The sequence below is a fragment of the Bos indicus genome, chromosome 18 (assembly GCF_029378745.1).
Source record: "Bos indicus isolate NIAB-ARS_2022 breed Sahiwal x Tharparkar chromosome 18, NIAB-ARS_B.indTharparkar_mat_pri_1.0, whole genome shotgun sequence".
In the NCBI taxonomy this organism is placed as follows: Eukaryota; Metazoa; Chordata; class Mammalia; order Artiodactyla; family Bovidae; genus Bos; species Bos indicus.
In genome coordinates, this window is record NC_091777.1 from 41,521,177 (window position 1) to 41,547,217 (window position 26,041).

Genomic DNA, 26,041 nt, shown 5'->3' on the forward strand with positions numbered 1-26,041 from the left:
CTTTCCAAAACTACATATAAGAATATTCTTTATCTGTTGCCAGCAGCAGATATTGTCATGAAAGACACGCTTATGTACATATACATGTGCGTGTGTGGCCTATTTTATAGGCAGTAAATGTTGCTTCTGTTGTTCTAAATCAGATTGCACCCATGACAGACAACATAAAGGAAACTTGGGTGAACAAGATAAGATGAGAACTGGCTGGGTAAATGAGTCCACAGTGTGAGGTCTGGGCAGGAGGAGGGCAGGGCCTTCCCGGAGAAGGTGCCATTGGCCTGGGTCCGAGAAGAAGCCACGTGTTCCCTCTCCTAATGTGCCCACATCTGGGGAGGCTTCGGTGTGAGCCCACTCACTGCAGCTTGCCCCATCTGTCCCCATCCAAGAAGGACTCCCAACGTGCCCTCTGCTCCTTGATGACCTTGCCAGGCATGGAGAAGCCATCAGTGGCCCGGGGAGCTCAGTGGAGAGGAAAGAAAGCCGAGCAGAGAGGGGACAGAGCTCTCTCCGGGTGCTTCTTCTTGAGCAGAGGCCAGACTGTGCTGCTGGCCCCAACGTGAGTCACAGCCTGGTCCTCGCAGAAGCTGGGCATCTAGGGTGCTGGGCACCCAGACTGCATGTGACTCTACCAGAGATGTCACGGGGAACTGCTTGTGAGTGGCTGAGAACAGAATCTGGCTTAATGCTTCTAACAAGTTAATGTTTGTGCTCAAGGGCTCTGTGCACATTTAAGAATTAATTAAATCCTTTAAGGAAGTCATTTATGTTTGAGACCAAAGAAGACACTCAGGGGCCAGAGCTCCCCCAAAGAAGAAGCCCAATCACACAGCTCTGCGCCTTGGCAGGCCCCGCAAGACCAACTTTCCTGCCGTCGGATCCACAGTGCACTCAGATATCTTTAACCCGTTCTTTCCACAAGGCTCCTGGGGCAGCATATTAAACTCGAGTTATTTTCAATTTCATCTAAGGTATCTCTATCCAGTGCAGTTTCTTCAAAGTCTGCAATGTGGGATTCAAAATCTCTCAGCATCATCAAAGTCTTAGGAAAATATATTACTAGGAAGTGGAGCTGCTACTTGTGTGTTAATTACAACAAGCCCGACTGCTGCACAGATAATCTCCAGCGTCAGAAGCATCACTCAGGCAATATCAGGAAAAACAAAATCATTTTAAAAAACATCCTAAATTCTCTGTTTCACCCTTTGAGGAAAAAAGCGTGGTTCATTGTGCAGCTAAAACTCATCTATTTAGTTGTTCTTATAAAGATTTCGCCGATATTTGAAATGTTCCTCTCTTGAAAGAGAAAAACCAAGGTAAAATTTCAGGATCCAGTCTCAGGACTGCTTTGCTATTTTCAGTCTTTCTCTGCTTTTTCAGAGGAAAGCCTGTGGATCACCCATTAGGGCCAGATTCTGGGTGTCAGGAGATTCTGACCCTGCTTAAGTTGATCACAGGTATTTGTTTTTTGGATGGTTTCACTGTCTGTCCTTCACTTGTGAGCTGAATCCAGTGTTTGCAACACACAGGATTCTTCTTTCCCGTGAACTTGAAGGGGAGCAGGCATCTCTCACGATGAGGTTCCCAGGGAAGGGCCTGGAAGCCAGTCACTGACCGAGGCTTCAGGGGAGCCAGGGCACCCTGTCCTCCCAGGAACAGAGAGCAGACCCATGACCCAGATAGCATTCGTGGGCTTTGGAGGCAATAAAGGTCAAAGACAGGAATGTGGAGGGCCCAAGAGACAGAGAAGGGAGGAGTATATTTTCAAATTAAATTTTTTTTTTTCTTTAATGGGGAAGAAAGGTCAGTTTATTCCCACTTACTTAGAACTTCTAAAGGGAGTCCTTATCAACTCTGATCTGAAGGTCCTCACTGGATAAAGAGGGCCTGTGTGGACTAGGGAGAAGCCAGACATTGGGGTGTCCACGGCAACTTCAGGGGATGCAGGGACTCCCCCATCAACTGCTGAGGTCACAGGGTGAGAGACCTACTCTTCACTGTCCCCCAGATCCCCAGGAGAAGCCCCACTGGCTCCTGTGTGTCCCCAACACCCTCTACTCTTGTCAGCTCCCTCTGTAAGAGAGAGCAGGCCTCAGGCCAGAGCCTGCTGCAGGCAGCAGTGCTCAGCCAGAATTTAATAACATTGTTCTCATTTTATTTATTTTTATAATTACCTTTAATTTAGAGCAAGCGATACAAATTTCCATTTAGGGTAATGATATAGTTTCTTTTTAAATGCATTAAAGTAAAAAATAGGGAATTAATTAAAAAAATATTAGCAGGGGTACAAAAACACGGCAAAAACGAGAAGGTGGTTTTATTGCAGTGTAGCTCGGTGGTGAAGAGCGTGGGGAAGGGATCTGTGTTGCCTGCAACTGGGGCACGGCATTTTTTTTTAAATTTTCTGAAACAGGAGAAGGGACCCTGAGCTACTACTGGAGAGTTTAGGATTTTAGGCAGCAGAGTTCTGAAGAAAAACCCATGAAGACAAGACCCATTGACCCCAGAGGTTTAAAATGGATCCAAGTCACAGGAAAATGCACCAGAAAGATCCCTGATAGAGCAGTCCCTCTCCTGAGTAAGACTGTTAGTTTCCTAGAAAGGACTAAGGGTACCTGGCAAACCTGAGGACCCTACTGCGGGAGAAGAGCTTTACAAGATGTTAAGCAGTATATGATGGATTCTGATTACCACCCCACTCCCTCCCCACCTCACCTTTCTCTAAACTGACACCTCCTTGCAGTACTGTTTCCCTTGGGGCAATTACTGTATTTTTCCTGCTCTCAATATTGATATCAGGCCAAGACTCTCGTCTCTTTTAAAGGAGACTTATCCAGGTTCATCTTCATAGTCCTCATATTACCTAACACATAAAGATGCTAATTCACTCCATCCATCCTTCCATCTACGTATGTATCCATCCATCCTTCTATCAACCGATCCAGCTACCCAAATATCCATCCATCATCCATTCATCAATCCATCCTTGTTTTTGTGCCTTCATCTAGTCAATAAATATTTATTGAGTGTTCTGTATATTTCACAAGGTCTGCTGTGGTGCCCCCAGCATGCACGTGAGCATCAGGGATATAGCAACAATAGCAGGAGACATTGTTTCTACCCTGACAAAATTTATGGTAATAGGGGAGGCAGAAATTAAAGCAGTGGCTGTTCTGTGCCAGGGTAAATGAATGAATGAGTAAAGAAATGGATCTGGAAATCCCTTCTCTGTCTCACTGCCGGGCACTGGGGCTTGTGGAGTCCAGGGATCCTGGGGGTGAACAAGCAGTTTTGTAGATCAGAGGTTGCACACGCGGGTCCCTGGCCAGCTGGGTTTCTTGGAGTGAGATGACAGACACTGTAGAGCTTGCTCATCTGTCCCCAGCCACTGAGGCCTGCCCAGCCTGTGCAAAGGGCAGGCAAGGGCAGGGTTCCCTCCCGGGGGCTCCAGCAGGGGCAGGGCTGGCAGCCACAGCAGCTGTGCCAGGGCATGGGGCAGGGGAGTGGTCGCTGCAAAGGGCAGCGGGAAGGTGGGGGCAGGTGGGCCAGTGGACAAGCAGGAACACGACGGGTATTCGAAGGGAGGCCAGACTCCCTGCCAGCCGACTGAGTGTGGCCTCTGAAGCCAGACATGGAGCAAGTTTCCCAGGGCCTGGGTGACACATTCTCTACCCGGTCCCATGTGCTTTGCCAGGGGCCAGGGTTGCCTCCTTGCTGGCTTGAGTACATGCTGCGGATGAGGAAGGATTGCTCCCGGTGAGCACCCTGCGGCTTAGCTAAGGCCAGCCTAGGGACACTGTCTCCAGGCCGCAGGGATGGCTGAGGACGAGGCCTGGCTGCAGCTCATTTTCATTCTCCTTTTACTCTGCTTGCTCCAGGATGCCCCGCTTCAGGCCCCATGTGTCCGGATGCCCTTGTATGCCTGGCATGCACACAGGAGGCTGCAGAGGGCCCTGTGGGTGGGAGTCTGGTCTCTCTGGGGCTCTCTGCACAGTGAAAAGGAGGCCAGGAATCCTTACAGTGCAGGGTGGGCAGGGAGAGCAAGGGGAATGAGATAAGTGAGGAGGTGCTCTGTGAACCACAGAACGCGGAACACTCCAGGGCTTCACTTTCCTTCAGCAGCCAGTAGATGTCTTTATTCAGTGTACATAGTACAGTAGATTGAGCACTCAGATTACGGGGCATCTCTGGAATCTCAGGAAGCTGGGGGGCACCCCCGGGAAAGTGACGTTTGGCTGTAGATCTGCAAGGTGCAGATGCGGGGGGAAGGATTGCTATAGAAAGAATAGCACGTGTGAAGGCTGTCTGCTGAGAGAACCTATTGAAATCCACACAAACTTTCTGAAGACTTCTGAACTGTCACAAGTAAACAGATAAAATTATTTTTCCTTGAAGCAAACAAGAAAAGCCCTATGGGAAAGACCCCGTGGTGGAATTCCAGATCCCTTGGCAAATGGCAAGGAGACAGCTGGGCAGGGTGAGAAACACATTCTTAGTGCCTGTTGTGGAGGCTTATTTTGTGTTCAGGGAAAACAGAAGGCTCAGTCTTCCTCTTCCCTTCACACCAGACAATTCTACAAGAGCCCAAGCCAGTGTGTGGCTCGGGGCTTCAGGGTGTGCGTGGAACCTTCTGGACGTTCCAGATCTAGATTTGAATGAAGTCAGTGAAAGAGAGCAAAGATGGGAATAAATTGTCATGATTCTGGGCAGGGGACTGGATGAGCAGAAGAGAAGCTGAGAGGTGGGGTGGCATGGGGTGGACTGGAAGAGAAGATGGGGTCTTTCATCAGCCAAGACTCATTTGGTTTCAAGTAACAGAAAATCCAACCCAAACCAGCTTAAAGCACCAGGATACAAAGTATGTAAATGGTTCAGCTTCAGGTGTCATTTGATCCAGGAGCTCAAATTATGTTACTTAAGGGCTGACTTCTCTCTTCTGCCTCCTTGGCGCTTGTCCCAAAATGCTACATCTCCACCATCAGCAGCTTCAGACTCTTGGTAGCAAAATGGCTGCTAAAGCTCCAGACCTCTCTGGAGTGTGTCTGAAGCACCTGTAGCTCACTAATAAGCCCTAGCTCTCACTCTCATTATTAGGTCATGTGCTGAGCCTTACATTTCTCACCAAGGCCAGGGTTTGGAATAGTCTGACTCAGATGAAGCCCACAATCAGGAGCTGAGGTTTGGCTGCATCCCACTCAAACCCCAGGACTAAGGAGGAAGAGAGGACTTCCGTCATGCAGCGATAGTGGTGAGCACGGGTGGAAGGAGATGGATGCCTGTCCAAGTGTCTGCAGTTGGTCCCCAGTGGTATGGGCAGGAAACTAGCCCCATGAGTGTGCAAAAGTCCCAGATTCCAATAAAAGTCATGTGCATGAGAGTGGTATTTATGGGAAGCCCCTTCCCAGACAGAGGGCTGGCTTCCCCCTCCCAGCAGAGCTATGGTGGTGGGGCCAGTAACATACCCCAGCTGGGCGTGGCTGTGGGAGGCCCCTCAGAGGTGATCTACCTTGGCAAGATCTTTGTCACACTCCAGGGAGCTACAAACAGGTAATGCTTGGCTTCCCCAGGCCTGTGTTATGAAAAGCTTGAGTTACAAAACGCTCTGGCTATTAAAAACCTGCTACTGACTTTAACGGCAATAAAATATCTGCTGTTTATGAGTAATTAGCCACTTCTGAAAAAGAGCTCTATTCCTTTAAATTTATGGGGTGCCTTGATTTATGCATTTCATGGGGGGATGTCTTGTTACATCACATCAACCTGATGTAATTTGATGCAAATCAAACACATGAAGGAGCGAATGGAAACATTCTCTCCTGCCTCCTGAAGCCTGTTTCTAAATGGGGGGTATCTCTGGCCTCTGCTCCATCTTCACTGTTCTTGCTTTCTCAGGAAAGACTGCAGGAGATCCTGAGCTTCTTCTGTCCTGGGAGTGCTGGTTGCAGCCCCTGACCGCCTTCCTGGGAGGATCTCACACACCCGAGGGTGGCATAGACTCAGCAGCAGCTGGTTCATGAGCTTCATGCCATGCTCCGAGCTCTGCAGAGGCTGGGAGGCCACAGGCTGCCAGACTTCCTGATTGTACGGACCCCAAGAATGGTCAATACACACAGGACATGATATAATCAAGTGTCTAATTTTATATTATCTGATTGGAGAAGGAATTAGGGAAAAAAAAAAAAAAGAGAGAGATTGATGGGTTTGGGATCTGGTGGTAGAAAGTGTATTATGGAAGTCTTCTGGTATCTGCTGGCCCCTATTTGGCTGCTGAGGGGGCAGAGGCAAAGACATTCCAGAATTTGTTGGTTGCCATGCCCATCTATTTATTTGTGCATTATTTCTTCTTTCATCCACTCAGTCAGCCAGTCAACATTTACTTGCTGCTGCTGCTGCCAAGTTGCTTCAGTCGTGTCCGACTCTTTGCGACCCCATAGACAGCAGCCCACCAGGCTCCCCCCGTCCCTGGGATTCTCCAGGCAAGAACACTGGAGTGAGTTGCCATTTCCTTCTCCAATGCATGAAAGTGAAAAGTGAAAGTGAAGTCACTCAGTCATGTCTGACTCTTAGCAACCTCATGGACTGCAGCCTACCATGGGATTTTCCAGGCAAGAGTACTGGAGTGGGTTGCCATTGCCTTCTCCGCAACATTTACTTAGCACCTACTAGATTTCTTGATTGCTTAGGAGGTAACTAAGGGACGTAACATACAGACACATATCTACTAATTTGCTATCTAACTTTGGGAGGGGTCATCACTTATCTTCTGGTGTCAGTTTACCTATCTGTTAAATGGGCACATCAGGCTAAGTGAGAAGGAGCTGGATGATCTCTGAGATTTCCCTAGTTTTGCCACCCTGCTATCATCTGTGCATCCCTTCCCTCAAGAAGCACATCTGTGAAAAGAGAGAAGAGATGCCAGAGCTCATGTATGGAGTAGAGACACGCTCCCCAAGCACTTGAGGAGGAGGTGGGAAGTGAGATTGGATGAGCGGCATGAAGTCTTAGCTGTGGCACAGGAAAACAGTGCGGTTTGGTCTTTGCCTTAAGTAGAGAGAGCCCATGGGAGCGGGAGAGAGCTCACTGAGACAGGCTGGCATCAGGCGTGGGGCCACGGTCCCCAGTAAGTGGAGCCGGCTGGTTGGGTCCAGCCATACCCACCACACACAAGCCACTGCCCAGCAGACTGGCTTCCTTGGCAGGGTTCTGATGCTTCCTAATAGTTTCCTCTGGGTGTAGCAGAAAGTATGAGCTTCGTCTTCTCACGCTGAGGCCTCTTCTTGGGAAAGCACTTTCTAGAAGGCTTACCTTCCCAGGCTGGCTTGCTTGAAGCCACAGTTGATGGTGTTCAAGACTCGCACCATAGCTCTGAGTCCTTCCTTTGGAAGGAAGCTGTGGTTGGAGCAAGGAGGCCTCACCATCCTCCATGCTCCGCCTCGGCTGCGCCACGGTTTCATGGAGAAGGTTGTGGGTTCTCACAAGGCCTGGGCATAGCCTTTCCTGTAACGACATTAAAATGGAGCCTTGCTATTGTTTTGAATCTTTTTTGCTTTCTAGTCAGGAGTGACATTTTTATGGTTATTAGCCAAATTCCATTTCTTCTGTGAAGTGCCTGTTTCTCATGCCTTTTGTCCAGATTTCAAATGGGGGTGTTCAACTTTTCCTCATTAACTGCAAACGCTTTTTAAAAGAAAAAAGATAAGGTGATTAACCCCTTAACTACCACCCAGGCCGGGGGGCATCTGGCTTCCGGTGGGGGGAGGGTGACTGCCCAGGACTGCTTGGTTGTAGGCGTGATGGGGACTGGGCAGTGTCGGTGTGTGGATGGCCACTGAGGTGGTAGAAGAAGAGGCAGCAGCGGCAGCTTCTACACAGAGCTCCTCCCCCCGTGCCAGATGCCACTGCAAGGACTTTACATAAATTACTGGGTTCCATCCAAAGAACTGTACAAAAAAGATCTTCACAACCCAGATGATCATGATGGTGTGATCACCAACCTAGACCAGACATCCTGGAATGCGAGGTCAAGTGGGCCTTAGGAAGCATCACCACGAACAAAGCTAGTGGAGGTGATGGAATTCCAGTTGAGCTCTTTCAAATCCTGAAAGATGATGCTGTGAAAGTGCTGCACTCAATATGCCAGCAAATTTGGAAAACTCAGCAGTGGCCACAGGACTGGAAAAGGTCCGTTTTCATTCCAATCCCAAAGAAAGGCAATGCCAAAGAATGCTCAAACTACCACACAATTGCACTCATCTCACATGCTAGTAAAGTAATGGTCAAAATTCTCCAAACCAGGCTTCAGCAATATGTGAACCGTGAACTTCCTGATGTTCAAGCTGGTTTTAGAAAAGGCAGAGGAACCAGAGATCAAATTGCCAACATCCACTGGATCATGGAAAAGCAAGAGAGTTCCAGAAAAACATCTATTTCTGCTTTATTGACTATGACAAAGCCTTTGACTGTGTGGATCACAACAAACTGGAAAATTATGAAAGAGATGGGAATCCCAAACCACCTGACCTGCCTCTTGAGAAACCTGTACGCAGGTCAGGAAGCAATAGTTAGAACTGGACTTGGAACAACAGACTGGTTCCAAATAGGAAAAGGAGTATGTCAAGGCTGTATATTGTCACTCTGCTTATTTAACTTCTATGCAGAGTACATCATGAGAAACGCTGGGCTGGAAGAAGCACAAGCTGGAATCAAGATTGCTGGGAGAAATATCAATAATATCTCAGATATGCAGATGACACCACCCTTATGGTAGAAAGTGAAGAAGAACTAAAGAGCCTTTTGATGAGAGTGAAAGAAGAGAGTGAAAAAGTTGGCTTAAAGCTCAACATTCAGAAAACTAAGATCATGGCATCTGGTCCCATCACTTCATGGGAAATAGATGGGGAAACAGTGTCAGACTTTATATTTTTGGACTCCAAAATCACTGCAGATGGTGACTGCAGCCATGAAATTAAATGACGCTTACTCCTTGTAAGAAAAGTTATGACCAACCTAGATAGCATGTTAAAAAGCAGAGACATTACTTTGCCAACAAAGGTCCGTCTAGTCAAGGCTATGGTTTTTCCAGTAGTCATGTATGGATATAAGAGTTGGACTATAAAGAAAGCTGAGCACTGAAGAATTGATGCTTTTGAACTGTGGTGTTGGAGAAGATTCTTAAGAGTCCCTTGGAGTGCAAGGAGATACAACCAGTCCATCTTAAAGGAAATCAGTCCTGGGTGTTCATTGGAAGGACTGACATTGAAGCTGAAACTCCAGTACTTTGGCCATCTGATGTGAAGAGCTGACTCATTTGAAAAGACCCTGATGCTGGGAAAGATTGAAGGTGGGAGGAGAAGGGGACAACAGAGGATGAGATGGTTGGATGGCATCACTGACTCAATGGACATGAGTTTGGGTAAACTCCTGGAGTTGTTGATGGACAGGGAGGCCTGGCGTGCTGCAGTCCATGGGGTTGCAAAGAGTCAGACACTACTGAGCGACTGAACTGAACTGATCCTCCAATAATCTTATTATTGCCCTGTATCACAGATGGGTAACTGAGGAAGTACCACCTTAGAGCTCGTGGGCTCATAACTTCAGGTCTTTTGGAATAAGACACAGTTCACCTTTTCAGTGGAAGGCATGTATCATGTCATACAGAGTCCCAGGAAAAAGATTCTTCCAGGGCCCCAAAGATTTCACTAGCCACAGGGCCGTTGACTGTGGGTGCTTCTGAATGCTGTTTGCTGCTTGTTTAGATCGTACCTCCACACCAATCTCCTGAAACTGAAAAATGCCCTGTGCCTTCTGAAAGTCTGTCCTTAGGAAGTAAGTCTGGTCCTCCTGAGGCGAGGGTGGAGAGACACTGGTGTCAGGATTGTGACGATCAAGTGCAGCCTGTCCGAGGTAGGGGGCAGACCAACTGCATGCCGATGGCCCTGGACCCATGCATGCTAATGGCATTTTCTCCCTGGTGAAAAGAAAAACGTTCATTTTTAATGTCTCCCCTAGAGTTCAGCATCAGTGAAGTTCAACTCCAGCCGTTCTGTGATTGGTGAAGGTTCAGGCTGGGGGCTTAGCTGGGAGATCCCTTCCTTGTCAGGTGGGCTGCAGCGGCATGAATCAGGACAAAGGAGGAGCGGCAGTAGCTGAGGGTAGTGGCCCACCTGGCTGGCCTCCTTGGTTGATGCTTGGGAAGCTGTGACTCCCAGAGGGGCTGGGGCCCACCAGGCCAAGAATTGTCTGGGCTGAGGTGCAGGTGTGTGGTTCCAGAGAGTGGAGGGGATGGAGGCTCTGTCCTACCGGGCGGGATGGGCTGTTGTCTGGAGTGTCCAGACCTGCTACATGGGCGATGCCCACTGGGAGAGCAGGTGGGTGCCCCTGCCCTGGGGGGGAGTCAGCTACATGCACCTCCCCTCCACCCCCAGGCTTGCTGGGAAGGTTGCTCTGTGGAGTGCATGTCACCAAGAGAAAGCATTCTGTTGTGCTCTGGTGGCTTCCTTGCTCCTAACTGGGGGGTGACGGGTTCCTGGGGTCTGGGAGGGAAGTGTCAACAGAAGTTCAGAGTAGGGGCGAGGGGAGTGGCAGTGTCCTCCTGACAATAGACCTGCTCCGAGGGAGATGTGGTCATTGCCCTCCGAGGCCTCTGGGTATCCTGACCCTTTTGTGAGTGAACAGATGTTATCAGTCTCTGTAGCTGATGTTTTGGGTCCCTGTGCCCTCTTGCTCAGGAGCAGTCTGAGCCTTTTCTCCGCAGAGCCTGGCACAGTACCCGGCTCATGGTGGGTCATTAGGAAATGCTGAATGAATGAATGGATGGATGGATGTTTGCATGAGCAGGTAGACTGAAGGAGGCAGAGCAGTCAGAGCAATGTGGGTTTATAAAGAGCAGGTTGAGGGGTTTCGAGTCCATTCAGGTAGAATCTGTAGGTACATATTATGTGCAAAGCCTTCTGTTTGGGTCAGATATTGGTCCCTGGAGGTCTTAGACAGGATGGCAGGGGTGAGACAGGGACCCAGATAATCCACCATGAGACAGAGTGGGATCAGCTCTTCACAGAAGGTGTGAAGGCTGGGGTTGGAGGTGGCTGCATGGATGGTGACATTTGACATAAGGCTCCATCCATAGAACAAACTTCTTACCTGGCTTGTGCCCTGAGGAGCAGAGAGCATGGCCTGCCCTGGTGGCCCAGGAGTGGCCTGTGGTCTGTCTTTCTCCCCTGGGTCCCCTTCTCTCCTCCATGAGAAATGCTGTGCACCAGGCCTGCAGCATTTGTTGCTTGGTCTGTTCATTCATTCATTCATTCCCTGATTCAATCATTTATACTTTTGGCACATATTTATTGAGTACATCCTCTGCCTGGCTCTGTGCCAGTGCTAGAGGTGCCCCAGTGAAGGCGATGGTCATGGTCCTTGTCCTCAGGGGGCTTCTGGTCAAGTGTACAAACAGAGCCAACCCAGTGTGAAAGCCACTGTAAGGCGGAAAGAGTCAGCCAGGAGGAGCCATGTGGAGACAGACACCAGGGTTCCACCCTGGGCCCGGGGCATTGAGGATGGCCTCCTGGGTGAGGTGGCATTTAATTTACCCACAGAAGACAGGGCACAGGGAACAGGTGGACAGGGCAGGGAGAGTGTGCCAGACAGAGGGACTGAGATGCACATACGGGCAGGAAGGCCCCTCATCTGCTCTCTCACAAAAGGGAGTTCTCTCTCCCAATGCTGACAGGTTTGAACAAGAGTTGGCAGAGGGTGCTCCCTCCCAGGTGGCGCTAGCGGTCAAGAATCTGCCTGCCAATGCAGGAGACATAAGAGACACGGGTTCGATCCCTGGATCGGGAAGATCCCTTGGAGGAGGGCATGGCAACCCACTCCGGTACTCTTGCCTGGGGAATCCTGGTGAGCTACAGTCCATGGGGTCACACAAGGTTGGACACAATGAGTGACTTGGTATGCACACACACGTTCCATCCTCAAGCACGTGTGAAGTGCTGGAAATTCATCCTCTTCCCCGGAATCTGCCTGCATGTGGCGGTGACACCCATTGCTGGGATAAGAGCCTGGCCCAGCCTTCCCTCCTCTTCCAGGAGTCTGGCTCAGCAGAAGCAGGCCAGGCAGCCTGGTGACCTATACAGGAGCTGGAGATGTTGAACTGGGGATCCTAAGGGCCACAAAGGAGTGAGGTCCTGGCTTGGCCTTGGGCCCTGTCTACTGGTCTGAGCCCAGTAGTCGCAGGCAGCAGAGGCCCCACTGGTGCGCCTGGATTTTTGCTCAGTAAGGATTGTGTGTACTTAGGAGATGATGTGTATCTGAGCTTATGTCTTCGACAGGTGCCCCTGTGAATGAATCTCCCTGGGCTGGCTTCTGTGAATATTTCACAGTCAGGCCCTCTTTGATCACTCTTGCATATGTGCATTCTACATTATATTTAGTTTTGCACTGAATCAAATCTGAGGCTTCTGTGAAATGAAAATAAACTGTTCGACACGATATCATAGTCCAGAAGGGCTCAGACTTAAACGACTTTAATCAGGGGTGAAAGGGTGAATGAGGTGCAGCTGAGCACACTGCCCTCTGTGGGGCATCCTGTGGGTCCCAGTCCCCCAATTGTTCTAGGGCAGCAGCTCTGTGCTGAGGCTGAGCAGGGAGCCAAGGTAGGTTAGTAGGGGATTAAATATCTAACTTCCTCTCATGATGAAGTCTGTTTCAAAAGGAAACGAGAAAGCCAGTGAGAGAGAAATAATCAATACACTTCATGACAACTGCAGGTATCTTTCTCAGTTTTGTGATATTTCAAAGGCAGGGCAGTCACTAAAAGCTTATATATGTAGTTTTAGTTGCTTTCCCTGATGGGGTGGACACAGTTCAGATAAATCAATTACAGCAAATTAGGGGATCATTTCCTTCCCAAATCATCCCATCTGGGAGGAATGGAAACACCCCTTGATGGCTGAGGTCCTAGGGGGAGCGGCCTGGGCTGGGGCTCACAGCATGCTGTCCATTTTTGTGATACTGTAGGTCATCTTCCTCTCCAGCACTGTGATCATCAGAAGCTAGAGGACAGATCTGAGTAGGACTGGATCCTCCAGGAGCTACAGGCGGGGCTGATAAGACGCTTACTCTCAGAAAGGCCCACAGCAGAGGAAGTGTGACCTCTGATAACCATGCAGTACGGCACCACCAGTGTCTTAACCGTTCCAGAGAAATAGCATGGGGGCTATGGGGATTGAGTGATCGCCTCCAGCCTGGGGCAAATCCAGGAAGGCTTCTTGGAGGAGGCAACATCAGGAAGGCGCACGGAAGGTAGATTTGGGCTGCTACCCTTGGAGAGGCGTGGGTGGGCTGCCAGGAGTTTTGGAGTGGTCCTTCTTCCACTTGTTTTGCTGTTACAAAGAGGAAGAGGGGAGACCAATGTCTTCTTCCAAACTCTAAGCATCCTTTTCTGTCTCATGCAGGGGTAACCCTCACCATGGTGAGAACTTCAGCCCTTACATGTTTGATTTGTGGTCCAGAGTTTATTTTCACCTATTTTTCTCAAAAATAGAAGATTTTGAAGAATATTTATCTCCTCTGATCCACATTTGGTAGAAAACTGCTCGTGTATCACAGCAGTGCTGTGAGGCATCTGTTTTGTGTGATGACTCCAGTAGGGGCTTCTTGAGCCCCTGTTTTGCCCCAGACATAAACTCCATGCTCCATAGATTGACACTGAAGTCTGCGCTTGGCCACGCCCTCCCTGTCTTTCCCAAGAACATTCTATGCTGAGGCCCCATGTTGCACACACTGACCCCTCTGTCCCACACACCCTTCTTCCTCTTCTCTGCTTATTCCAGGCTCTTTCCAGGTGTTCTCCTCACTGATCTTTCGTCCCTTCTCTCCGCTGCATCCCCTTCTCCACCTCTCCCAGCCTCACAGCATGCTGTTGAGTCCTCGTTTCAGCACTGGACCCTGCTCTGGGGTTTCCGTTCATTTGTTTCCCTTCCATGAGTTAGCTTCAAAGGCAAGACCTGGTCTTGCTTGTGTATCTCTATGTAGGCATTCAAAAGTGTATTGAGTGATGTGAGGTCCACTTTACAGATGCACCAAGAAAGCTGGCGATGAGTGAGTCTTTATTAACCAGTTTTGTGTGCTTTGCTTGTGTCTTGGTTATGTCCTTCAGCTCTCAGCATTTACTCTACTCCCAGATGAAGGTCCTCTCTGGATCTCGAAGGCTGCTGTGGTCAGCTCCTGAGAAAGGTTACACAGGGCACAGTCCTCTGTCATTTAAATGCTACTTTCTCTCTCCTGCAAATCCATTTGCCTTCTCAAAATCCTGTGAAGTGTGTAGGACAGTTAATACCAGTCCATTTTACAGACAAAGCAACTCAAGCAGGTACCCAAGGTCAAACAGATGTCAGTGGAAGAGCTGACAACTAGATGCATGTTATTGGTCTTTGCAGTGCTTTCTGTCTCCTTACTCCAGTCTAGTTGGGGGAATAACCCACCCGACACAGGACAGGAGCAGGTGGACTAATGTATCTACTCTTAGGGATCTTAAGAAAACAAGATAATATAAATAAGTGGTTATGTGACCTTCCCCAAACCAGCGATTGACAGACATGGCATTTCTAGCCCCAAAGTGCCCTCTTGCACCCACCCCACCATGCCAGCCCCCAGCGGTACTTTCTTTGGAATATACTGCCTGTTTCCACTCTGGGCACACGTGGCTGTGACGGCTCTGGTTCCTTGGCTTCCTTTGAGCTTTCCCGTGAGCTGAGGCTTCCTTTGTTTCCACATGTTTCACAAAGGAAGGCGCTGGCATCTGTCAGCATCCAGCCTAGCAAGACTGAACATGGTGTGGACATCAAGGGAGCAGCCTTCCCTCCAGCATGTCCTGCTTGGGCTCTGGAGTCAGCCTTCCCAGCTGTGTGACGTTTTGAGGCTTACATATTCTGAGCCTCAGTTTCCTCACTTTTCGTATTGGACTAGTATGGTACCTACCATCCTAGGTTCTGTGAAGCTAAATGCGATAAAGGTTGTGAAGTACCTAGCACGGTGCTGGTGCTGATGAAGTACCTAGCACAGTGCTGGTGCTGATGAAGTATCTAGCACAGTGCTGGTGCTGATGAAGTACCTAGCACAGTGCTGGTGCTGATGAAGTACCTAGCACAGTGCTGGTGCTGATGAAGTACCTAGCACAGTGCTACTGCTGATGAAGTACCTAGCACAGTGCTGGCGCTGATGCATGATGCTGCCACGAAGAGGAGAACGATGATGAGTATGAAGAAGATGATAAGGATTCGGCTTCTGTGGCTGATGTGAATGGTGACGATGGTGATGATGACAATTAGTGCTATTTTCTTTGAGAGCTCTCGCTGCCTGACAAGTCCACAGTCTTAACAACTACCCCACACGAGGTTAATTCCATCCCCTGTTTGCCTAGCTTTGTGTGGGGTGGGCAGATAGTAAGCCAGGAACTACTGACAGAAGTCTGCTCTACCAGAGAAGAGGACCAGGAGAGCTCTTGGTGGATGTTTTCCTTTCGCATCTGATGTGTTCATTATCTGTCTTCAGTTCTGGGCTAGTTTCAACCTGTCCAAAAGCCAACATGCTGGAGAGACCTCTTGGCCTTTGAGAATTTTGAAATCATCCAAAGTCTTCAAAGAGAAGTTACTTTCTTCTTCTTCTTCTAAGTCCCCCAACTTTTGTCCCACCAATACTGAAACTGCCTGGGCTTCTGCGGGACCACTCAGTTCAACTGAGTCCTGCTCCCCTTTACAGACAGAGACCACCCTGACACTTTGGCCAGCATTCCACCCAGAAGGGAAGGTTGGGGAGTTTGACCACGCTCTCCAACTTGACTCTCCTGGTTACACAGTCGCCATACTCTGCAGCCCTATTGGAATATCATATTCTCATTAATAAATTCAGCAAAGATTTAACTGTTTCTGGCCCTGTCTCATAGCGTTGTCTACACATCAGTCAAAACAGAGCAGGTCACCCATGCTGCCCTCCTGTTTATCTATTAATCATCTGGCAAATAAACCGCTCAGTATCCTGCCCACCTCAGTAATGTTTGTGATGTAATTTGTTTGGATGCCCAAATGTCACCAGCGTTGATTGTAAGAGATGAAAAAATGTACTTGCTCAGCATCGCAAGCTCTAGGCCAAAATGTAAGCATGAAATCTCTGGTTTATTTTTGTAATAATGTTTACAGCTGTTTAATGACCCTGAAAAGGTTCAGTAGTCTGGTGTTCTGTATCTCAGAACAGGAGTGTATTATGCTTATAACAACCTTGGTTAAACAGTTTGAGCTACAACAATTGGGAAAATGGTATTTAATAAGAAGCCATTGTATTCTAGGGGAAGTTGTCTTAATTACTGCTTATCTCAAGTGTTAAGAAAGCAAGGTGCATTGTGGGGAAGGGCCAAGGGTCATTTGTGCCCCCCAGGAAACAGGTCCACCTACTGCCAGAACTGCCTACTGTGACATGATTAGGGGGTAAACCCCACAATGGTGTTTGCAACCCTTGTTGTGAACCCAAGCCCCCCACCTCTTGCCCAGCCTCTGGGGGTGCTGGTCTCCTGCAAGGTTTCTGAGGCAGTGCCTTTACCTCATTGATAAAAAAGGGAATATTTAGTTGTGCTTGGCTAGACAACAATATTTGATTTTTAAAAATCCAGTTGAAATGGTTATTTTGAAAGTCATTTTATTTCCCAGCTATTCTTTTTCATGGTATAAGGATAAAACTCCTTCATGCAACTTACTGGCAAGATCTATATTTTTTGGGCTATTCATAAGATTACTTTTTTTTTTTTTCCTGTGCTAGCAAAATGAAACTGTGTTTTTGTGTAAAATTTATTTAGACTCCTAGCAGCTGGCATTTCTGGTGTCCTGATAGTTTCAAATTTCATTCTGAGTGAAAGATACAATTAGGTTTTCTATTGGAAGAGTTAAGTGAAAACTTTTGTCATTGATATCACAGGAAATAGTCTTGAAGGCAGAAATGCAAAATCAAAATAACTATTAGCACCATCAAAGGCAGCTGAATGGCTTATGGTACCTGCAATGATGGGGGTGAGGAGACAGAATGCATTTTGATAATCTGTGCATCCAGTGGTGGGTTTCATATGCTGAGAATACCCTCATCATGAAATTGCAGAGCTCAAGTAGAAACCCTCTAGCGTTCAGAGGCTTTCGGCTGGGGCCCCTGCCTGTGTTCAGAGGTGGGTCTGGCATTTCCAGGTGAGGAATGCCATGGTGGCCAGGACTCAGGCCCGGGCCTGGGTCTTCCTTAATATGGACAGTAAGGTTGAGCGCCCCTATGCCCCACCATGACCCTGGGCTCAGGATAGATTGGGACTAAGGTGGGATGTGCAGTGTTTCCATGTTGGAGGGCTGACACACGAATCGACAGTTCACTGCATCCCCTTCCCAGCCTCGGATCTGGCTGCCTGTCCACAGTTCAGTGAATTCCGTACCGTTTGGTTCCTTCCATTAGTCAACCAGGGTTTATTGATCTTCCTGCTATGCTTTAGGCTGGGGCCACGAGCTGGTGGCCGGGTGAGCTGTCCTCCATGTTTAGCAGTTTGTTTACTGCTTTTTGATTTTGCTAAGCGTTTTCCTACCGAGGTGAGAGGGTTAGATGGGTTATTGTATAGGTTCCTCAGACGGTCCCAGCTGCCCAGTTGCCTTCAGCCCAGGATCATGGCCTACCCTGCACTGGCTCCTGGCTTCTTAGTGTGGGTCCCGCAATGGCTGGAACATAGGGTGACGGCTCCAGAGCCAGGCTGGCGAGTGAAGGATGGGTTGGTGTAAAGTGCTCCCAGGTTTTTAGGGACCATGTGGGGCGGTGTTGCCTGTGGATATGTGTGTCTGCCGCCTTTGTCAGGACAGGAGAGTGTCTGCCAGGGACACTGGCATACAGTTCTGCGAGGAAGCACTGTAGTCCCATATGGAAGGCGTTCTCCCTGTGCTTGCTCCCTGAGGGCTGGGGAAAAGGAGAAATGCCACCTTCTCCCAGAACCACGAGCCCCTGGAGGCAGCCCCACCTCCCAGCCCCTGAGCTCTTAGGGCTGCGTTGGATCCAACCCTTTATCAGTAGGATAAGTGATCCCTTCGTTTCCCAGGGATTTCTTGTATTTCTTGCTAGAGGAAATTCACTTAGGGGCTTGCTGCCCCTCCCCCAACACAGTCATATTCCTGTACACACACACACACACACCTATATACCTCGATTGCAATGGTTTCTCCTTTCTCTCAACTTTGAATTCAGTCTCTCTGGGGCCTTTTCATTGCTTCACCCTTACTGGTGGCTTTGCCTGCACTCGCCCCTTTGGCCCAGAAGCCCTTGAGGGCGGTTACATAAAGGCCCCGGGCGAGCATTTACTGAATAAGTGAGATAAGGGGTAAGGGAATTCCGGATGGGTGAAGTGTCAAGGCTGGAGAAATTGGGGCTGACCCAGGTTTTGTGAGTCTCAGGCTGGGCCTGGGGCCAGCTCGTCCTGCCTCGGCTGCTTTGGCCCAGGGACAACACACCAATTACCCCTTGCTCTTTCCAAGAACTCACACTCCCCTTGCTTGCTCTGAGTCTATCGGCTGGCATTGGTTGTGACTGACCCATGGCTGCGCCTGCACCTGCTCATGGAATCACAGGGTGTCAGGTCTCACAGAGCATTCTGAGATGATGTCTGACCCTGCCACACAGTGGGGCTCAGCACAGTCTTTGCTGGGGCTCATTAGAGGGGCTGAGGGCCGTAATCCTCAGAGCATCTCCTCCAGCTCTGCTGAAATTCTGGGTTCTCCCATGGATCCCAGGATGGATGATCAAGTTCTGAAGGACTTAATTGCTCTCTGTCTCCTAGTGCCAGCAGCTGGGGTCAGAGGTGATCCAAGCCCAGATGGCTACCATGAGTACTTACAGTGAAAATGCTGGTGGAGAGGCATGGTTCTCCCTTGGCTACTTCTAGACCACCAGATTCTGGGTAGAAACCCAGGACCTTTCTGACTCTGACAGATTCAGATTTTTGGATGTTCAAGGACTTGTGCAAAAGCTGAATTTGATTTCCATGAAGTTGGAGTGAAAGTGTTTCTACTACAGGCTAGCCTTCGTTTATGGGCTGTGTTTATAGGGTCTGTTCAATCATCATCCATTCAGTTATAACGATCTGAACTTAGAATAATACAGCTCTGCTCTAGGCCCTGAGGCTTTTTTTGTGACCAAGGGAGACATGATCCTGCCTGCACATCTGCAAGAGGGTCCATAAGAAAACTGCACCCTCTCCTGTGATAAGTGCCCTGAAGAAGAAAGTAAGATAATGGGGTAGAGAAAGGCTTTGGGGCTTAAGTTTTCTGTGTCGAGGTGGACATGGAGGGCCTTTGTGAGAAGGGGATATGTAGTTGCGACCTGCATGAGGGGACGGAGCCGCTGGTGCCTCAGCATATTCTGGAATATTCTGTGGTCAACAATGGCACCTGAAGACTGGTTGCTTAAAGGGTGTTTAAAAAAAGCTTTGTTGACTGTGGGGGAAAAAATAATTGAGCATAATAAAAGAATTCCATATTCAAACCTAACTTGAAAACTCCTCAAGTTCATTATTTGGCAAGTTGAGCTGTTATGTGTACAGCATGACTGGGGGTGGGGGATGTGGTCTTCAACTTGATGCTGCTCATCCAACCTGATGTGCAGTCTTGCTGTATTGCACATTCAGCCTCCTCTCCCTCCTGCTTAACTGGCGTCAGCTCAGCAGCAGTAACCTGAAAATAGCCCATCTTCCTGGATTCATGTCTTCTGAGCAGGCCAACTGGGCAGCTTTTGGCAGTGGGCCATCCGTGTTGGCTTCGGACTTTCCAAACTTCCCCAGAGCTGTTGGGTGGAATTTTGAGCACTCCCAAGTGGCTTTGGGGTTATGATCCGTGTTTGCTCAGGAGAGGAGCCAGAGCAGCTGGATGGGGCTTAAAGGTGGTAAAATGGCTCTAGACAGGGCCCTTCTCGGCCCCAGTCCCGCTCCAGCAACTTCTCACACTGGGCCTGCTCCTCCTTGCTGGTCAGCGGGTGCCGTGAATGCTGGGGCTGGCCAGTCTTATCCACTAGTGCATCTTCAGTGCCAAAGACAGGGCCTGGCACATGGTGGAAACTCAGCAAGTCTACTGAATGAATGCAAGAATCTCCATGAGAAATTACTCCTTTCTGACCAGGCTCCAAAATGAGCTTTTTTCTTTCTTTCTTTCTTCCTTCCTTCCTTTCTTCTTTTTATTTTATTTTTTGAATACAGACTGCCACCAGAGACAAATTGAAAGCATTCTTTTACTCCAAGTGACCACGTGCTTGTCTGTGTGTGTGAGTGTGTGTAGTTGTTCATGGATAGTTAACCCTGCACCATGGTTGCAGTTTCTCTCCCTCCTGGAAATAAACATCATGTCTTTTTCTTCTCCTCTCTTGCAAGACAGACTCACAGCCTCTGTCCTCTTGCCAAGGAAGTCAGGTCTCCTGTTGGAGAACCTCCATCCACACACAGTCTGCCTGGCTGGAAGCCCAGTAGGCAGCCGACCCCACCAGGGCTGAATGTGCTTCCTCCACAGTTGAGCTCTGTCCCCACACGTTCCCCTGGGGAACTGCTTGGCCCAGGAATCAGTCCTGGCTGGGGTTAAGCCGTACTCCTGAACCACCTGGCTGGCCAACACATCTAAACATTGGGATACAAAGGGGATGGATGTGCACTAACTGTTCCAGTGGCAGGAAACAAATTTGGACTCCTTCAAGTGGAAGACAGATCTGGAAATAGAAGGACCCCAGGCATGGATTCATTGCCTTTCAAAGTTGAGCTCCCCACATGCTCTGATATAGAGGGGATTATTCCTTCTGCCCCATCCCAGAATGATCTGGCTTTAGCAATTCTGCATAGGCTGGAGAGGGGCAGAGAGGACTATTAAAGACAATTATGCAGACCTGCTTTGAGTGTTAGTGTTTAACAAACAGCTTTGAGTTCTAATTTTCTGCAAAACACATACTGCAGGTACAATTTGTACTCATTACTGTATATTGGGAAAGTTATTAAAAACACTCAAACTTGGTTGAGACTTCCTATGGCATCGTCCCTGGATTTTAATTGGTTTTTATCCAGTTCTATAAAAGATCTCTTTAAGCCCAATCAAAGTCTCTGCTGCAGATATCTTGCCAGTTGAAGGACAGGGTAAGCCCACTCTGCAGTGTAAGTCTTTACCCCCTACCCAAATTTGAGCAGTCTCAACAATTCACTATGATTCCATCACGAGATAATTTATACTTCTTTTGATGGGCACGGTTACCAAATAACAAAATAACAGTGTTTCGTAACAGAAGGGTTAAATCTTAATCTCTAAGGTTTGCAAAGCCGCTACTCGCAGTCTCCTTAAAATTTAATATACCTCGTTAATGCTTCCTTGCAAACACTGAAGGATTTTTATGATTATAATCATGTGTTACAGCACCTAGTACTGTTTCTAAGCAGCATACTAATCAGCTTAATGAGATATTACTGCACTTTTTGTTGACTAAAGCAAAATCCCTTTTATTGTTCTAAAGCCTGTCCTTTACTTTATTTTTTCCCAAAACATTATCTTGTTTTATTATGTACCAGTAAATATCGTGCCATTGGGTTGGATTTTTTTTGCCAAATCATAAAATAATCTCTTTCATCTCCGACTGGCGAACGTATGGAATATAGTAACCAGAAACAAAAGTTACAAGTGAGTCAGTTTGGTGTTTCAGTTAAAGCCATTCTGCTCCTTGACAAACTCTGAACTGAACCAACAGGTGCAGGTGCTAAAGGGGGGAGAGGAGGAAACGTTTAACACGTAGACCCCTGATTTGTTATTAGGTGTTGAAAGTGGTAAAACATTAATAATTTAAACGTGAATGAATAATTGCAGTCTGTAAATAGAAAATACAAGGAAGACGATCTATCGCCAAAACAAATTGGAAGAGCAATGCCATATTGCATAATTGGCATTTAATAATTCATTTTTTTATTATTGTTTTTGACTATAATTCCTTAGCATTATTATGTGTAGGTAGGGCATGCAATGCAAATTCCCCACCAGCTGATGCTGTTGATTCACTGTGCCACGGTACCTGGCACAGATCTGAACTCTTTCTTTATTTTCAGGGATGGAAGAAGCCAGTCTGTGCCTTGGAGTGTCCTCGGCGGCGCCGGAAGCAGAGCCCCATCTGAGCGGCCCCGTCCTCAACGGCCAGTATGCCATGAGTCAGAAGTTGCACCAGATCACCTCCCAGCTCAGCCATGCTTTCCCCGAGCTACATCCGCGGCCCAACCCCGAGGAGAAGACCCCCGCGCCTCTTGACGAGAAGGCCCACGTGCCCATGAGTGGCCAGCCCATGGGCAGTCAGATGGCGCTCCTGGCCAACCAGCTGGGCCGGGACGTGGACACCAGCCTCAACGGGCGGGTGGATCTGCAGCAGTTCCTCAACGGTCAGAACCTGGGCATCATGTCCCAGATGAGCGACATCGAGGACGACGCCCGTAAAAACCGAAAGTACCCGTGCCCGCTGTGCGGAAAGCGCTTCCGCTTCAATAGCATCCTCTCCTTGCACATGCGCACTCACACCGGCGAGAAGCCCTTCAAGTGCCCGTACTGCGACCACCGGGCGGCGCAGAAAGGGAACCTCAAGATCCACCTGCGGACCCACAAGCTGGGCAATCTGGGGAAGGGGCGCGGGCGGGTGCGCGAGGAGAACCGCCTGCTGCACGAGCTGGAGGAGAGGGCCATCTTGCGGGACAAGCAGATGAAGAGCAGCCTGCTTCAGCCCCGGCCTGACCTGAAGCCCCTGGCGCACGCCCAGCAGGCCCCTCTGGCCGCGTGCAACCTGGCCCTGCCCACCAACCACAGCCTGCCCGACGTGGCCAACCCGGTGCCCTCGCCCAAGCCGGCTAGCGTGCAAGAGGATGCGGTGGCCCCCGCCGCTGGCTTCCGCTGCACCTTCTGCAAGGGCAAGTTCAAGAAGCGGGAGGAGCTAGACCGCCACATCCGCATCTTGCACAAACCCTACAAGTGCACGCTGTGCGACTTCGCCGCCTCGCAGGAGGAGGAGCTTATAAGCCACGTGGAGAAGGCCCACATCACGGCCGAGTCGGCCCAGGGCCAGGGCCCCAACGGCGGCGGGGAGCAATCGGCCAACGAGTTCCGCTGCGAGGTGTGCGGGCAGGTGTTCAGCCAGGCGTGGTTCCTGAAGGGCCACATGCGGAAGCACAAGGACTCCTTCGAGCACTGCTGCCAGATCTGCGGCCGGCGCTTTAAAGAGCCCTGGTTCCTGAAGAACCACATGAAGGTCCACCTCAACAAGCTGTCCGTGAAGAACAAGTCCCCCAGCGACCCCGAGGTGCCTGTGCCCATGGGCGGCATGTCCCAAGAGGCCCATGCCAACCTGTACTCCAGGTATCTTTCCTGCCTGCAGAGCGGCTTCATGGCCGCAGACAAAGCCAGCCTGAGCGAGCCCAGCCAGCTCTACGGCAAAGGCGAGCTGCCCCTGAAGGAGAAGGAGGTGGTGGGGAAGCTGCTGACCCCCATCTCCAGCATGGCCCACGGTGTCCCCGAGGGCGACAAGCACTCCCTCCTGGGATGCCTCAACCTGGTGCCACCGCTGAAATCCAGCTGCATTGAGCGGTTGCAGGCGGCGGCCAAGGCTGCCGAGATGGACCCCGTGAACAGCTACCAGGCTTGGCAGCTCATGGCCAGGGGCATGGCCATGGAACACGGCTTCTTGTCTAAAGAGCACCAGCTACAGCGCAACCACGAAGACACTTTGGCAAACGCCGGAGTTCTGTTTGATAAGGAGAAGCGGGAGTACGTGTTAGTGGGAGCAGATGGCTCCAAGCAGAAAATGCCTGCTGATTTGGTTCACAGCACTAAAGTGGGCAATCAGAGAGACCTGCCAAATAAGCTCGACCCTTTAGAAGGCAGTCGGGATTTTTTGTCACACGGGCTCAACCAGGCTCTCGAGTATAACCTGCAGGGTCCCGGGAGCCTGAAGGAGAAGCCCACCGAGTGCCCGGACTGCGGCCGAGTGTTCCGCACCTACCACCAGGTGGTCGTGCACTCCCGCGTGCACAAGAGGGACCGCAAGGGTGACGAGGACGGGCTGCACGGGGGCCCCGACGAGCGGCGCGGCTCGGGCAGCGACCAGGAGTCCCAGTCGGTGAGCCGCTCCACCACGCCCGGCTCCTCCAACGTCACCGAGGAGAGCGGGGTCGGAGGCGGGCTCTCGCAGACCGGGAGCGCCCAGGAGGACAGCCCGCACCCCTCCTCGCCGTCCTCCTCAGGTAGGTTGTTGGGGGAGATGGGGAACAGTGGCCGGAGCCAGGGCTCTCCCTACCCCAGAGCCTGATTCTGTGCTGGCCTCAGTGGGGAGGGGGCCTTGCTGCCCTTCAGGGTCAGCCCTGGGGTCACTGTGGCGTGGTCCTGGTGCTGTGTGGACCTTGCCTGTTGGCCCTGCCTTAAGAGAAGGCTGTCATTTCAACTCTGTGACCTTCCCTTGAGCCCTGGCACCAGGAAAGTAAGTCAGTCCTTCTCCCATGTGGTGGAGAGATGGCCAGTTGGTATGTTTGCCAGCGGGCATAGCCTTTCTTGCCCCTAAGATTGCCTGGCCCCATTTTGTTCCCTGACCCCCATCTGCCATCACCTCAGGAACCCAGGAGCTGCCGTTTGGCTCCATCCATTGATGTGATTGTGTAAGTTCAGACCTTCACGATCTATCCCCCCAACTGTATGCCCATAATTGTCTCATTTGGGCCTTTCACTATCTCTTCTTAGACCTAACCTGTCTCCAGTCCCCTTCCAAAAGTACAGCTTGCTTCACCTGTCATGTGTGTATAACCTGAAGAACCACACCATTCTCCTCTGATGGTTTGGAAAAGCACAGAGGTTTGCAACACAGATGCGCAACTTCATGTCTTAAATTGTACTGTGTTACACGGGCGATACAGCTCTGGGGTCTAAAATAGCAAAGCAGAAAATCTGTCATCAAAATGTCTGTGAAATGCTGAAGCTTCCTGGCCCAGTTTGAGGGGGGAAAAAAAAAAGAAAAAAAAATCCCACTCTCCTAAGACAGCTAAATTAAAATCACTACCTAACAGCAGGTAAGCTTGTTGCCTTCATCCATATTTCCAAAGCCCCTTACTAATGGATAGTAAATTGAAAGTTATATCTCTAGCCCTTTATAAAGAAAGCATCTCACTAATACTGTAATCATTCTGCAGCCTAACAACAGAGGAAATCATGCCATAACAAATACCCTGTTACTAATGGCAACATTGATTTCTGCAATCAGCCATTAAGTCTAGAAAATGAAAGACAGTTTGAGACACCTCAAGGCACTGCATTGCCCACTGTTAAAGATGTGGCAACACCCTGGTGAGGGTCATTTTTTAAGGTTTTTTTTTCCCCTTTTCTTTTTTTTCCCTTCTCAGTTTCGATAAATATTTCAGTATCGGAGGCAATTCACTGCTACACTTATTAAGTAGATGCCAGCTTAGTTGTGTTGTTCTTGTCATGCATCAGTATTCCCTTCTTCTAGGACAAAATTAGTATTAAAATAAAGTGTGAGTCCGCTGGCTTATTACGAACCAGTAAAGAATTGTTAAGACACATAAATCTGCACTGCACATTCCAGAGATTCCGATAGCACTTAATGCCTCTGCTTAAACACCCATGAAACACACTGTGTACTCCTGGAGTCCTAGCCTTGTTTGCAATTCACTTCTGCTGAGACACTCTGGAAGCGTCTGAGGAGGACTGCAGCACCACGGAGGGCCAGGCCACGTTGCCTGGAGTGACCACCGCCCAGAACTCGCAAGGCAAGGATTCTCCAGTGTCACTGCCTGATGGCGAGCGCTCGGAGGTGGATCTTTGTGCAGGAAGGCAGCAAAGTGCCAGGCGTCCCATTGTCAGGACGGATTACTTCTGGCCTCCTGTGAGGAGGTCCCCTCTCCTGGAGAGTGTCATCTCACGGTTTTTGGATTTGGGGACCTTTCTGGGGCAGAAAGCGGAGCACAAACTGGCTTTCCTAACTTTTT

At 49.6% G+C, this 26,041-nt stretch overlaps 1 protein-coding gene across 7 annotated transcripts in view; it reads left to right on the forward strand.

Annotated features, from left to right (window-relative positions):
• Positions 1–26,041, forward strand: part of ZNF536 (zinc finger protein 536) — a 449,550-nt gene that overhangs the window by 177,021 nt on the left and 246,488 nt on the right. For all 7 annotated transcript variants that reach the window (XM_070770889.1, XM_070770887.1, XM_070770888.1 and 4 more), the window contains one exon: positions 22,118–24,289. In XM_070770889.1, coding sequence (XP_070626990.1) covers positions 22,120–24,289 — 2,170 coding nt within the window. In that variant the 5' untranslated portion in view covers positions 22,118–22,119. The remainder of the gene's footprint in view (positions 1–22,117; positions 24,290–26,041) is intronic.